The following is a 15,825-nucleotide window of genomic DNA, read 5'->3' on the forward strand; positions in this document are numbered from 1 at the left end:
CCCCAAGGAGAATAAGAAAACAAAACAAAACAAACAAAAAGCCATGTAATTAAATTGTCTGAAAACCAGAGATAAAGACATCTTAAAACCCAACAAAGGACAGTCATTTAGAGGAGCAACACAACAACAAAAGAATGAGAGGCACTTTAAACCAGAAAACATACAGGCAAAAAGGCAATGGAGTGATATCACTAAAAACAGTAAAGACTTTTCAGTAAAAAAAAAAAAAGGTGAGATAATTCATCACCAGATTTGTACTATTAAGATATCTTTAATGAAGTTTTTTCATGCAGAAAAAAAATAATACCGGACAGAAATTTGGATCTGCCCAAAGAAATAAAGAGCACCAGAAACAGAAAATATGTGGATAAATATAAAAGCCTTTTTCTCATTTTTAAACATTTAACATAAATGTTTAAAACAAAATAATAATAATTTATATAAAAGTATAATATATGGTAACAATAGCAAAAAAGGAGGAAAATGAGTTTACTTTTTCAAGTGTCTTAGACAATCTATGAAATAGCATAATAATATCTGAAAATAGGTTGGGATGAGGTAAATACGTAATTGTAAACTTCAGAGTTATCTCTAGGAGTTCCCTTCATGGCTCAGTGGTTAGTGAACCCGACTAGCATCCATGAGGATGTGGGTTCGATCCCTGGCCTCCCTCAGTGGTTAAAGGATCCAGTGTTGCTGTGAGCTCTGGTGTAGTTTACAGACGCAGCTCGGATCCCACATTGCTGTGGCTGTAGTGTAGGCCAGCAGCTACAGCTCCAGTTGGATCTCTACCCTGGGAACCTACATATGCTGCAGGCGTGGCCCCCAAAAGACAAAAAGACCAAAAAGAAAAAACATAGAGTTATCCCTAAAAGCAAACAATAACAGGGGGATAGTATACCAGTTGGGAGATTAAATGGAATAAATATCACTCAATCCTAAAGAAGGCAGGAAAAGAGGAAGAAAGATAATAGGTATAAACCAAACCATATTGATATTTGCATCAATTACAAAAGGCATATACTTTAATTAGAAGACAGATTGTGAGCCTGGCTAGAAAAGATGATGCTATCTATATGAACCTACTTTAGAGTCTCATGCTCTGCCGACTAAGCTATCCAGGCACTCCATGAACCTACTTTAAAAACTAAGAGACAGATAAAAGTATAAAAGAATAAGCATAGATCGCCCATGTAAACATTAATCAGAAGAAAGTTGGAACAGCTATGTTAAAAACGGGCAAGATTTTAGAGCAAGGAATACTAGCAGGGATAAAGAGGGCCATTTCATGATGATAAAGGGGTCATACAATCTTAAAAGTTACGCAGAGCTTCAAAGCACATGAATCAAATACTGATGAAAATAACAACTCCACATTTATAGTTCAACCTCTTTCAACAGCCAGTAGAAGAACAACAGTAAAGCAGAAGACTATTCATTCTTTTCAAGCATGGAAAATTTACCAAGAATAGACCATGATGTAGGCAACAAAACAAAGTATGAAGAGTATGCAAAGTATGTTCCACAACAGAATTAAATTAGAAATCAATAACAAAAATGTCTGGAGACTCTCCAAATATTGGGATACTAAATGATATACTTTCGAATAACGCATGAATAAAAGAGGAAATGATAGCAGAAATGAGAACGTATTTTGAACTGAGTGAAAGTGAAAAAACAACACATGAAATGCATGGGGTGCAACTGAAGTAGTACTTAGAATTAAAGTATTAAATTCTTTCATTAGAAAAGAAGAAATGTCTCAAGTTAATTATCTAAGCTTTTACCTTAAGAAAGCAGAAAAGGTGAGCAAACAAACCCAGAATAAGCAGAAATAAGGTTAATAATCAAGGAAATAAAAATCAGATAAATAATAGAGAATAATTAATGAAGCCATAATCTGGCTCTTTGATAAGATCAGTAAAATTGATACCCTCTAGGTAGAATTACGAGGCAAATAGACACAGATTACTGATATCAGGAATGAGAATGGGTATATCACTACAAATCTTAACCACTAAAAGGATAAACAGATTTTTCACTGGTATCAATTCTTTAGTCTTCTAAGGCTTCTACCTTGAGTAAATACCTTCCACATCCCTTACTAGGCAGGTGCTTTCTGTGAAGGGAATAGTATAAACAGGTCTTACGGCAACCCCATGGCATCATGCTTTCATAACCTTCATTCAGGTTGACATCATCTCATGAATCATCCATCTCTAGAAAACATCATTTGAAAACAGGTTCTCCGAGGTTGCTGATTGGGCTCAAAGTCTATAAACTGGCTGGACTGGTGAGGGACTCAATGCTGACCAGCCGTCATCACTGCCCTTCCTTCCTTGGGGGAATCAGTTTGCTTTTTTGGCTGGCCATGTCATGTTACATTCCTCTTGTGTGTGTGCCTCTCTGTTGTATGATTTAGCAGATCATCAGGTTTTCACCCCTAAAACTCGTTTACACTCTGCCTACCCCTTCCTGCCCCTAGCAGTGTCCTCTGGGAACAGTATCGTCTGGCGTTACGAATTATAAATTCAGTGGCCTCATCAATGGTAGCCAACCTTTCCCCTTACTTCAGGACTTGAAAGGTTACCAAAGACTTGAGGGGATGCCTTTCGTCCCTCTGATGGGCTATGCCATTTCCCCCATCTCCTTTCCATATCTTCAGGCAAATCAGAGATTCCAGAAGCTCAGGAACCCAAGTGGAGAAGTCACTATCACTTTTTCCTTTCGGAAGATTGTCAGGCACTTTTTAAGTGATGGCCTTGGGAGGCGAGACGAGGGGCAACTTCTATGGAAACTTTGCTCCCCTGAAATTCACTCGATGAATATTTACTTAGCATATAGCTACGTGTCAGGCACGGTTCTGGGCTCTTATATCAGTGGATAACAGGCAAAAATTCCTGAAGCTTACATTCTGGACAGTACCACTTCTGTGGCCTTTCTTTATATAGACTGTGTGATGTGTTTATGGTGTGTTGGGGGCATTTGTGGCTTCACATTGGTGGTTATACTGAAGTGGCTTCTGAGCCAGTTCTGAAAGAGAAGGGATTGGCTCCACACCTCACAGTTTGGTGACACTAAAATGTGTATTTACTGCTTTATGGTCCTAGTTTATAGGCTGTAGTCACCATTAAAGTAAGAAAAGACCCTATTCAAAAGACTTGACACCCTATTCTACCATGTTACATACAAGAAAATGGCCCAGGGAACAGAAATACCCCAGTGTCTTCTGAGATGCCCCCTTACAAAGTGTACGCTGAGAATTGAGGTGGTTCTTATTGCACAAAGGGTAGGTAGATAGAGATATTATCCTAGGCTTACAGAATGGGAAGTGTGTATCTATAAACGTGTATGGTAAACACTTAAAACCATACTTCCTGATAACATCATTTTGGCTTCAGCTTCTGTTGCTACGTGCTTGACTCTTTTTGTGTTTTCCAAGTCACAATTTCAAGATAAAATTTTCAATTTTTGGAACTCATCTTTTCAATACAAGCAGATGATAGGATGTTGCTTCACTGGGAAGCTGCAGAATGGTGCCCTCACCCATTCGGCTGTGGCCATGAGAGGATGGAAGTGGGACAAGGTCCAAATAGGGCTGCTCCTTCAAACTAGGGCTAAGGGAGGCCTCTTCATTTTGCAGGGGCCCTGAACTTCCAGGGGCCATGAATGACAACTGGTCCAAATTACTTTGAACACTTAATGCATATTTCTGTATATGAAGTTCTGATATACTAGGTTTAACTCAAAGAAAAGACATCCTACTACTTTCTCCTTAGAAGTTGAGAGAAGACGGGGTTCTTTCTAAGAACTGAAGCTATTTTAGAAGGTCATTGTTGAGAGGGTCAGCAAATATAGGTCAATAGAAATACTAACTCTGCAAAAAAGCAGCCTCGTAAATTGTAGAGAAGGGAGACGAATTTTTGTGGTTTTAGTCTGCATATATATGAGTCTGTGTACACCCTGTTTGGAGCTACTGGAGGTGCAGCCAGGTCTGTAGCATGGCTGGTTTAGTTTACTTGGGGTCACTGCTAGAAATGAAGGGATAGAATGGCACTCTAGGATGTCCCAAGAGTCTTTTGGAAAAGAAAATGGTAGGCTGTTTTAGAACTACTGCCCTGCTTGGGTCCGATGGAGGGCAAACTTTGAAGGCTTAGTATGTTTTAAGCATTGGTTCAGTCTGTACTGGTTAAGGCCCTAGACCATTGGATTCAGACTTTAGCCCCAAGGCCACATAAGCCTCTCAGAAGGTTTTGTTTGGTCAGCTCAGTATCTTGCTGTTGTGACTACTGCTGTTTTAATTTTAAATAGTTACTAACCGAAAAATCAGGCCATTTCAAACCCCTCAAACTTCATGGTTCCAGCTTCTTTTGGAAATGTTGGCCCTTCAAGACTTGTGTTCTAGCCTGTAATAACTGGCTAAGTACCTGCTGCCTTTCTAGATGAGCCATGGCAAGTGCCCTTTTGATTTTCTGTCAGTCCCCACCAACACTGGTCCTTTATGATGCCTGACTCTACAGGCAGTTGAGATTTTGACTCCAGCTGTAGAGACCAGCTGAGAACTAGCCTGACTGTCCTCTGGAGGCAAGAAGCAAAGGGACAGTCATGCTGCCTCTGGAGGCAGGCAGCCTTATTTCCAATTCTGGCTCCCCAGTCTAGCTGAATGACAGCCGGCAAGTTATTTAACTTTTCTAAATCTCAGGTTTCTCATGTACAAATGCTACCTCATAGGATCAGCGTGATGATCAAATGAAATTAATTTAGTTAATTGTGGAGGCAGGCTCTTAGAAAGTCTTCTTTGAATAGATGTTAGCTATTTTCATCTATCATCATCATCATTAATGAACCTGAGACATGAGGGCAACAGGGGAATGTAAATAATTGCATATACATGTAAGAGATTATTTTAGTCCCTTAGTAATTCCTCAAAATATGTTATACTCCCTTCCCTTACTCCAAAGTTATTCCTCTTACAATACCTTCAAACCTGTTATGAGGGCATATTTTCTCACATTTTGTCAATGTAGATTATCTTTTCAAATATAATTCTTTTTTTTCACTCTCTATATTGTAATATTCTACAAGCCATCAAGCTTGTTTTTTCCTTTTCTAGACTTTATTAATATAAATACCTAAGAAATGATTGTAACATTTTAGAAATAATACTAGTTATTTTGCAGGTACATGGGAAAAAACTTTTAACAAAAGAACTTTTAAGTTGAATTGTATGATTTTGTCTTATGCTTTTTGCTATAATGTCCTCCATGATTCCTACAGAACACACAGTAACAGTATCCTACAAGAACCTTCCCTCAGATACAACTTTATTTTTCTTTTAAGGAGGTAAGGAAAAAAAAAGTAGGCATTTATTTGATTGAGGCATTCTTTTTTTCTTATCTAGAAACGTATTACTATTTTTTGATAATTTGTTAGAAATTTGCTTTATTAAACCTTGATAAACCTAAAATATTCTTGCTATACTGACAGACCAAACAAAAGTGCTAAAAGCAACTCTATCATCTAATTTTAGATTTTATGAAAATTAGTAAATCTTTTCAGGATAAAGAAAGCATACCAAAAGTATTTTGGTACAGATTCAACGTTATTTTCCCTAAATGAAAGATGAATCTGAGACTCTAGCCACACTTTAAAAATGTGTACCAGTGTTTATTTAGAATCCTTTCTATTTTATTAGAAACAGGAACAGTAATTTCACCAGCAAGAAATAATACAAGGCAGGAAAGTTTAACACTCCTTTGATTGTTGTCCATGGCAGACATTTTGGATCCAAAGTAAGAATCCGAATAAGAAATTATAAACATCCAGTCCCTGATGATTCATTTAAGTCCTGCTCAACTAGATGAAAGCTTCCACTGAGAGGAAGAGTCCCCTCTCCTGGCTGGCTTTGTTTCTTTCAGTGCTCTGAAGAACTTTGTACTTGGGGAGCTCTGCTGTGTCAGGCTGCCGGACAGGAGTTGATGCTCACGGCACCACTGACGAGGGCTGCTTTACTGAAGCTCACTGGGCGCCCATCAATCACAAAGTGACGGATGCAGCCTGTGAAGGGTCTGCCAGGGGCCAAGCGTGGTGTCAACAGAGACTCTGAAAAAAGAAATGGACACAAAGATTGCAGCTAAGGCATTCCAAAACCAAATATTACTTTGTGGCAAAAACATACATCATACCTGCTCACATTATCAAGATGACTTACCTGTCAAATTTATCAATTTCCTTGAAATATTATCTGCTTTTGAAGTAATACATACGGTTAATTTTAAACATATGGTAATTTTGAAGTTTTGCCATGTTTTCTGTGATCAAATTTCTGGATATAATTCAACTGTATATTTACCACTAAAATTTACAGCTTACATGTACAGCCTCAGCAGTGAATTTTGGGAATATATCTATGCTTTTCAGAGTTAATTTCACCCAGGCCTCTTATTTTGTGTGATTTACTCAGAAAGTGGAAAGAAATTTTAGCTTCAACACTCTTGTACTTAGTTAATGTTTCTGTTTAATTTGTATCATTACCCTTCATCCTTAATCCTCCACATTTTTGCCAAGCTCATAAAATATAATGAGAAAATAATGAATTCAAATAAACTAAATTTTAATTTTTCTGAGCTCAGGGCTTAAGAACTATAAATATGATAATGATAAATAGCCTAGTCTTTGTGTGGGTACAGGTGCCCTGGGGTATGCCAGGGGAACTTTCTTCCCTTATCTTAATTAAAGATCTAGACGAAGTCTTATGCTTATTAATTGTACAGACACAATTAAATGTGTTGAGATGATAGAAGTAATATAATTAAAGCAATTTAGAAAGCTTAGAAATATCATGAAATTAAAATCCATTTAGTCAAAGCTTATTATGTACAAAACAGCTATGTGAGCAGTAGTAGATAAAAGATGGAAAACACTTAGAAATTAGTAACACAGGAAGGAACATATAACAGGACAGAAAATTAAATACCATCCAGCAGCCGTAGTAAGTTTTCTCAGCAATGTAGATTAAGAATATGCAGAAGCTTTGTACTGAAAATAAATTATGGAAATGGCATTTCATAGTCAGAATGATAATTGTCAAATTTTAGTTTTGGAAGAGGTCTAAGAGATCAATTCCCTTTGTCTCTAGATTAGTATGCTATATATATTATTGAGCCCGTTCAGTATACTTCATCATCAGAATTAAGATGAGCGAACAGGAGAAAATATAAGGGGTAGTAACATCTATTTCTTCTGTTCATCTTGGATACTAGTTTTAGAACATGGATTTTGATCCTGCCCATGCTTACCACCCTTTGGTTCATGGGGTAGATTAATTCTAGAGGAAATAGTTCATATAGAAATTATGGACTGCATAATTCACCTCAAAATTTATTGTAGGTAGTGACAATAAAGTGCCCCAGAATCCTAAGTAATTGATTAACAATAAAATCAACACATGATTTTCAGAGCAAACATTCCTCAGGTTGAAAGCTTGACTACATACAGGATAATACAGGATTTTCAGTAGAGGAATGAAGGGTCATTAACTCAAAAAATTCTAATTTTGATTTTTAAATGCCATATAGTAAAGTTGTCTTTTGTCATATAGTTCATTGAATTTTAGTGTATTAACTTTTTATTCATAGAAATGTGTTAACCAGGGTTCTGTCTGGTTGGGATTCCAAGAGATTTCAGTGCATATAGGGGTTTAATTTATGCCTAATTGCCTTTAGTTATTCTTTTTTAAGCCCCACTTTCTGATGTGATTTTAGTAGAATTAATCTTGAACAGCTCAAAACGATGTGATTAATTACATTTAGCTTAACTTATAATTGCTTTTGTTTTAGGCTTGCTGGCATGATTTCTAGGTGGAATTTAAAAGCTGCAGTGGTGTAGTGGGCTGGGGGGTAGGTGCCCCCTGGCTTTGCTAGTTCAAGTGTGCTGGCTCATTAGCTAAAATTTGCTATTCATTATATGTTTCAGGCAGTTGGCTTCAGTTATATCTTGCCCACCCAGGCTGTGGAGCTTAGCAGTTCCTATAGTGAGAGATGATGGCAGTGTGTGTAATAGTGGGATAAGGCTCTGAAAACAAACACAAATGAGACAGACAAATATTTGTTTAAACGGTATAGTAAGCACTTTGGGTGCAAAGTAAAGAACAAATACTGTAACTTCCTTGAGGGAGGCCATGCTGATTTTGTCCATCTCCGGGAGCAAGGGAACTATTTAGCTTCCACGATATTCTGTGGGATGTGCTACAAAACTGGTATGCATAGTACATCCTGTGTGACAGGGGCTGTAAGAAGTCTGAGCTGGATCCTAAACTTGGTCAATAGGAGTAAAGTTGGGGGAGGAGTGGGACAAGCTGTTCCTTGAAAAGGTACAGGGAGGGAGAGAAGAAAGAAAAACATTTTCCAGAAACTGAGGCCCTGTGCACTTGTGTAAAGGCCTGGAACAAAGAGACCATCATCGAATATTCAGAGAACTGCAAGGCCCAGAAGGTTCAGGGCCGGGGCCGGAGGAGGGGGGTTACCTTAGAGGCAGGGGTAAGGAGGGGCCAGAAGATCAGGACCATGTATGCTAGGCTGAATTTGATCCTGCAGGCCCCTGAGAACCTGTACATATTTTAAACTCAGTCGTGATTTCCAGGAAGAAAGCAATGTGCAAAAATGGAAGAAGTGATGAGGCATACCTTCCACACTGTACCTGCACCAAGTCCAGAACTGAAGCCAAGGGCAGGAGACGACTGAGGAATGGAGGTGCAGGTGGAGAGTGGAAGGAAAGGAGAGGAAGGGCTGCTTTCTGAGAGTCACAAATATTTCATAAGTGTGACTGTTACTGTCTATACTTGAGTTTGAAAAATTCACATTACAAAGCAGAGTGGTGCTTGGTTTTTTACTATTTTGCAGGTATCCAAGAGTGGACAGATGCTTAAACTCTCTCACTCTCTTAATTAAAGCATTATTTGTGTTTACGTGGGTCAGTCTAAAATGGTCTAGTTAGGAGGCAAGGAAAAACCATGGTAAGTCTTTCCTTAAAATCTCCACTGAATTCCAGATGTACAAGCTTGATTTTCCTTCCTGCTAGCTTTATTATTCAGTTTTTCCAAGTTAATGAAGTGTGTGAAACAAACACTTTCAACATAAGGTCATGGTCCCTGCTTCAGAGGTTTAAACAAATTGTGGGGAGTCCAGAAGTGTCCTGTCACCATCCTGAATTATACACCATTCTTGGCAGATGACAACAGTGATGTTACTGATGATGTTTATAGAACTGCAGCTGGGATCCTCTCTTAGGGAATGTCACTACCTAAGAACAACAGAACTTATGGTCTGCAGCTGTTTTCACACTTCAGATTGGTCCTGGATGGAAAGAACTGTGTATTCTCTCTTAGGATGGAAGGAGAACAATTATTAGCAATCTTTCAGTCCTCCAAGGTTCTCAGATCCTAGAGCAGTATTGGTAAATAAGTTTTCTTTGTGTTAGAGATAAAATAGAGCAGATGTTTCACTGTGGGTATGTGAGGAGGGCATATAAAGGGAAAAGAGAAAAAATTAAGCATATATGGCACAGGGAGAGTAGTTTCTACTGGTCAGAATGCTGGGGTATAGTTCTTATGTGTTACTTTGTTTTGATTCTTGGATAAGTTTTAACAATTGTCAGTATACTTTTTCCTATGAAAGGACATTGTGTGTAAAATCCTTTGGTTATTAGGTGAATTATGAAAACATATAGCTAAGTTCTTAATACTATAATAACAATTATGAGAACTTACTGTTTCTTTGGGGGAAACTTGTCACTTATGGTAACTCTTACCTGGAACACCTCCAACAAACACAGGCTCCCTGTGATCAACTGGTTTTGGATTCAGAGGTCCAACCACGTGGTTCACTTCAGAGTCTACATCCAACTGAACCACATTTGAATCTCTAATAACTGAAATACAGGGAAAAGAGTGTCATAAGTGGCACTGGAGTGATTAATTTTCACATGAAAGGGAATGATTTATTATAGAAATGGCTTTTATTTATTCCAGAATAAATCCCACACTTTCTTCTAATCATTGTAAACTCAATGTTAACCAAACAATCACTGTAACATTTTCCTTTGAAAGGGAGAATATTTAGGAGAGTCTTTCTGCTACATTTTTTTGCTCCATAAGCTATGCATTATTCAAACAACTCCCTAAGACTATTTTGGCAGCACTGATATTTTCAAATCACATGTAGATTTAACATACACATTTTAGTACAGTAACATTTGATATGCTTTTCTTGACCACTTTTAGACTGTCATCTATCACCTATTCTGTCATATAAGGTACAGTTTAAGTTATGCCAAGCCATCATTCCAAAGGTGGGTGTGAGGGCTGACTATAAATGAAACCCAGGACACTACACTCAGCTTTTCTCACCTGTAATTCTGTGCCAACGGCCATCACAGAGACTTTGCTTGGGTGCCACTGAAGTGGAAAAGTCTCTGATGCCATTGTTGACTTTCACTATGACCTGCAAAAGACAGAGCACATTACAGAATTTCATTTCATTTCTCCTCATTGTGATAAAACAAAATTTCTTAAAATCACCACAAGGAAGCAGTACTTTAACATCCAGACATGATTAGCTTTGCAATTTGAACACAAGGGGTCACTCTTGAGTAGGCTATCCAAAGTGTTTGTGTTTTTTCATTTTCGGCTACCCCACGGCGTATCATATCGAGCTCCCAGGACATGGATCAGATCCAAGCTATGGTCTCAACCTAAGCCACAGCTGTGGTAATGCCGGATCTTTAACCCACTGTGCTGGGCCGGGGATCAAACCTCTGCCCCAGCGCTTCCAAGACACTGACGATCCTGTTGTGCCACAGTGGGAGCTCCTAGAAAGTTTAAACTATTTCTCAGAGAGAGAATGAAATAATGACACAAGAAAGAGGAGGGGGCAGAGGAACAGTAAGATAAAGGAATGAATTTCTTTCATCTTAAAGATGGAATGTATCATACCAAGCAGGTTCAAGTACTGATGAAAAACATGGACTCTGGAACCAGTCTGCCTGGGCTCATATCCCAGGGCCCCCACTTACTCACTCTGTGCCCTATTTTCTCGTTTGTAAATAAAAGTGAAAATTATAATACCTACTTTGAGGAGCAACTTTATATGGATCAACTCATAAAGCATTTAGAATAGTTTCTGATACACAGTAAACATAGTATAGGGGTTTGTTTTATTCTTACATGGTTTAATAGAATATACTGGAACTCAAATAAAAATAGTTATATTAAGTTAGTGACTTCATTGAAAATGTTATTTTTTCCTTCACATTTATTTGAATACTTTCATGAATGTTTTTTAGTAATATTATTTAAGGATGAAAGTAATATTTAATTAGAATTTTTAAATTTTTAGCAGTTGAAAATATGTATGTGTATGTTATTATATACATTACATAAAGCATATACAATATATATATAATTACATATACACATCTGGTATACACATTATAGACAGGAAGATAGATGTTTTAGTATTTACTGGTTTTGAGAGCTGAATATGTTTGCTGCTTCCACTTCTAAAAGTTCTCTTCCAATTCTTTTGTTGAAATCCTTTAATTATTAGTAACCTTTTTTTAAGCTTTGCCATATTTTCTTGGCTCCCTGCTCTAATCAAGTCAATTTCCAGCATATGAATCTGAATCCAAATATTATCTGCATTTAAATTTAATGTATAGCTTCCTTATAACATTTTTGTTCCCCCTCCCCCCGTTAGGAAAGTTTGATGAAATAATTCTGTGAAACTGGAGTTCCCACCATGGTGTAACAGAAATGAATCTGACTAGAAACCATGAGGATGAGGGTTTGATCCCTGGCCTTGCTCAGTAGGTTAAGGATCCAGCGTTGCCGTGAGCCGTGGTGTAGGTTGTGAATGTGGTTTGGATCTGGTGTGGCTGTGGTTGTGGTGTAGGCCAGCATCTGTAGCTCCAATTTTTCCCCTAGCCTGGGAACCTCCATATGCTGCAGGTGCGGCCCTAAAAAGCAGAAAAAAAGAAAGAAAAAAGAAATAATTCTGTGAAATAAACCTGCTCCGGGTCTAGAATCCAAGATCATAGGAAACAGACAAAGTAATTTCTAACACACTACCTGCCCATTTTTCATGTGAACATTTAGGTACTCCCCGTTGACACTGTGGCCATGAACAAAGATTCCAGAACTGCTTCTGGGACGGACTTCAAATGCAATCTCAAATTTCAATCCAATATTGAAAGACTCATCTGTGGAGAGAAACACTATTAGTTCTTAAGAACAGCAATCCAAAATTTTTAACCATGGTGTGATTTTGTAATTGCTCATTTTTTGAAAGTTTGATGAAATTTTCAGTAGTTAAGTAGGAAGTATCATTTTCCATGTCAAACACACCATGGAAAGCTTTGTGGGGGTCTGAGATAACTGGTATATCACTCCTTTTGTGGGGCATGGTTTGGGAACAGCATGGCTATGGGAACTCGGGGGATGAGAAATTGATTCCAAGTAGCAGGACCATTTTTTAAAATATTTCAAAAGTGAGAAGGTGGAAAGAGCAAATTGGGAAGAAAAAGTAGTCTGAACACAAGTACTGAGGCTGGATTAGGAGAGCAATGCAGAGGCCAGTTTGGCTGGACTGTCCCCTGCAAGTGTAGAGGGAGACATGGTGAGTGGGGAAGGCCAGTGGAAGCCACACTGGGAAGAGCCCTAGGGATCCGGTATGGATGGTAGACTTCGCTTTGCAATCACTGAGCAAGGGAGCTGACTTGATCAGATCTGTATTTAAAATAATACTTAGGAAAGGTAACTCATGCCAGTGCTGCAGCACATTTGGGAGGAAGGAGAAAGATCAGCAAAAACAGTTAGGAGCTGCTATTGCAGTGATGCAAGAAAATGAATTTTCCTTTAGAATAGCTCTGTTCACTCCAAAAGACTCATTGCAAACCGGGGCATCTTAATAATATTCACTTGACATGTCTCCTTATAAATCACTTTTTAATTTTTCCTGCTATTAGTTAACGTTTACTGAGAACATAAATTGTGCAGGTTGCTATGCTTTTGGAACTGTCTGAGCCTTTGAGTTCTTATCATCAAAATTCAATGAAGGGCTGAGAAGTGTGCCTACGGGTGTTTTGGTAGGGATAAAGAAGGAGAAAGAAGAGAAAAATCATGAGGTTGACAAGGAGAGGAAATATTACCTCTGGTTATTCTACTGGACATGGTGTGGTTTAAGAAAGTACACTTGGCTGCATTGTAATGTCTTCACTTGGGATCTTGAGGGCAGAGAACATGTGGTTTTATACACTCCTATCTTCTTTCCCAGCATCTGTTCTGCTGCCTTCCTCATACCTAATGGTTGCTCTATAGAATGCTGTTGGGATGGACCGGATGGTGATTGCATGTAGTCTGTTAGAATGCTTTTTTTTGTCTTTTTAGGGCCACATCTGTGGCATATGGAGGTTTGCAGGCTAGGGGTCGAATCGTAGCTGTAGCTGCCGGCCTATGCCACAGCCACAGCAACTTGGGATCTGAGCCACATCTGCCACCTACACCACAGCTCATGGAAATAGCCAGATCCTTAATCCACTGAGTGAGGCCAGGGATCTAACCTGAATCTTCATGGATACCAATAAGATTTGTTTCTGCTGAGCCAGGACGGGAACTCTGTGTTAGGATTTTATCTATTTATTTTTAGAACTATTATGTTTCTTCACCTGACATAGGGACTGTCATACCAGAGACATACAATACAATAACCTTTGTTGAATGAGCAAGAGAGTAACAGTTGAGGAGAATGAAAATCCAGAAATAAAATTTCTTAAGGACAGTGTTGTCTGCTGGAGTTGCTGGCAGGAGGAGGAAATAGAACTTCCTTTAGTAGCGACAGTAGGTGATGTTTAGAGGGAGAAGAAAAAGACCTAGAGAGTGAAGTGGCCAAGAGCCAACACAGATTAGACCATGGTACAGCCTAGGAAATTCTGATGGAGCCAAGATGCTCCACCTCCAGAGGCTTGGCAGCTGCAGAGAAACACTGGCTTGGAAAGTAAATGGAGACGGGCATGTACATGTGTCTGGTTCAGAGGGTAGGGGAGGAGAAAGGGGGTCCTTATGGAAAGAGGCCATTTTAGGGCTGAGTGAGTTCGGCATTCTGGTTTTAACTTTGAGCCCAATATCCCTGTTAGCCACTTCAGGAAAGACTTCATGATTCATGTTTTAAAATAAGTCATGGTTACCTAGAACCACATATCCCCCTTCTGTTGAAAAATATGTTCCTGTTTCCATTGGACCTTCAAAACAAGGAGTCACGCTAAATGTCTGAGAAGCAGAGGAGATGGAGGCTCCGTTGAGCTGGAGATTGCTGAGGCAGCCACTGAAACTGTAGACGGAGTTTATCTGAAAGAAGACACTTCTTAAAATCCATTTTCTCAACACTCACAGATCCACCAAAGAGAAACAAAATGAAGGAGTTTAAGTATTGCGAGAAACCAAGTCATTTCTTGTCTTAGTTATCTCAGCTATCTGAACAATCGATCAATGGTTTTCCAGGTAGTTCTTTAAAGCTGGAATTTTGTATTTGATAATGTCAGCCTACAGTAATTAAGCTATGACAATTTTTACTTTCATGACAAACTGCAGCAGTGGTTTTCAAATTGAATATTAGAAATATCCCAGTGTGTTTTTCTTCAAGGACAGCTGTACCCTAGATAACAAAATGCTGAAGAGGGCTAGCAAAGCTCTTAATGTTAAATCTACCATGGTTAAATAAACAGTAGAAAGCTTGCTTCATTAGCTGTTTTGTGGTTGAGCATTTATCATACCACAGGACATGAAACACAGGCCACTTTAGACAAGCGATTTCACGCTGCTTTGGAAATCTTTCTTTTAAAGAAGTTATCATGGAATTAGGGTTACTTACCTAAAATCTACTTAAACATGAACATTCCCCCCATCCCTTTTGCTTTATCCACATATATTAATGGATCTTAGAAGTGTATTAATTCTTGTGTTAAAGTCAAATTTATGCTTAGGAAAAATTTAGTCCTTCGATTCATTCCTTTATTGCTAAATATTTTTTCAAAGGGACAATATTTTAAACTTTTGAAATTACAAAATGTGTTTTTTTTTTTCTTATTTTATCCTCATTTCTCCCCATGGTTAACCGCATTTCCTTACACATTTATAAATTGTATGTTGGGGGTAGGAGGAAGGAACAAAAATGAGATCCCATAGTTTACATAATGAAAGGTTTTTTTTTTTTTTTTTTAAACCCAATAACATACAAGGGAATGACTTACTTTCTCTTTTAAGTAGTTTCTTTTTTTAACTAAAAGTATGGTAGTTGCTGAACAAATAAGCATCTCCTGGAGACATAACTTTTCATGACAGTTTTACCTCTGAAACATTTTCCATCTCATCTCTACCTTAGAATCAGAAGATCACTCCAGGCTTTCTAACGCTACAGGTGGAAAGACAACCGCAGGGCAATACTCACTTTGATATCCCATCTCCAGCCAGACTATGGTTTTACCCTTGCCTGCTTCCTAATCATGAAAGGAGGGCTAGATTAAGACACATTCCAGCTCTAAAGGTGGATGGCTCTAGGTGGTCATGCCTGGCTTACCTGGACATTTTTCACAGCCCTTCCAGGAGCCACACCTCCCAAATAAATAGGACCCTTGATTTTCCACGTAGCTCCGGTAGGAGGAAGACTTTCTTCTAGGACTCGAAGACCATCAATTATCAGTCGGCCACTGCTCTTTTCCCGAATAAATATCACCTGCATGGAGAGAATGACAGTAGTGTGTCTCCAGCACATCCCA

The 15,825-nt window shown here is 38.5% G+C and overlaps 1 protein-coding gene across 1 annotated transcript in view; it reads right to left on the bottom strand.

Annotated features, from left to right (window-relative positions):
• The window catches only part of LAMA4 (laminin subunit alpha 4), a 152,575-nt gene continuing 142,391 nt past the window's right edge, over positions 5,642–15,825 (bottom strand). Inside the window, 6 exon segments of the mRNA XM_013992761.2 lie at positions 5,642–6,102; positions 9,808–9,927; positions 10,406–10,499; positions 12,125–12,255; positions 14,239–14,398; positions 15,627–15,782. Of these exon segments, the coding sequence (XP_013848215.2) occupies positions 5,957–6,102; positions 9,808–9,927; positions 10,406–10,499; positions 12,125–12,255; positions 14,239–14,398; positions 15,627–15,782 (807 nt within the window). The 3' untranslated portion in view covers positions 5,642–5,956.

Source organism: Sus scrofa, chromosome 1 (assembly GCF_000003025.6).
Source record: "Sus scrofa isolate TJ Tabasco breed Duroc chromosome 1, Sscrofa11.1, whole genome shotgun sequence".
Classification (NCBI taxonomy): Eukaryota; Metazoa; Chordata; class Mammalia; order Artiodactyla; family Suidae; genus Sus; species Sus scrofa.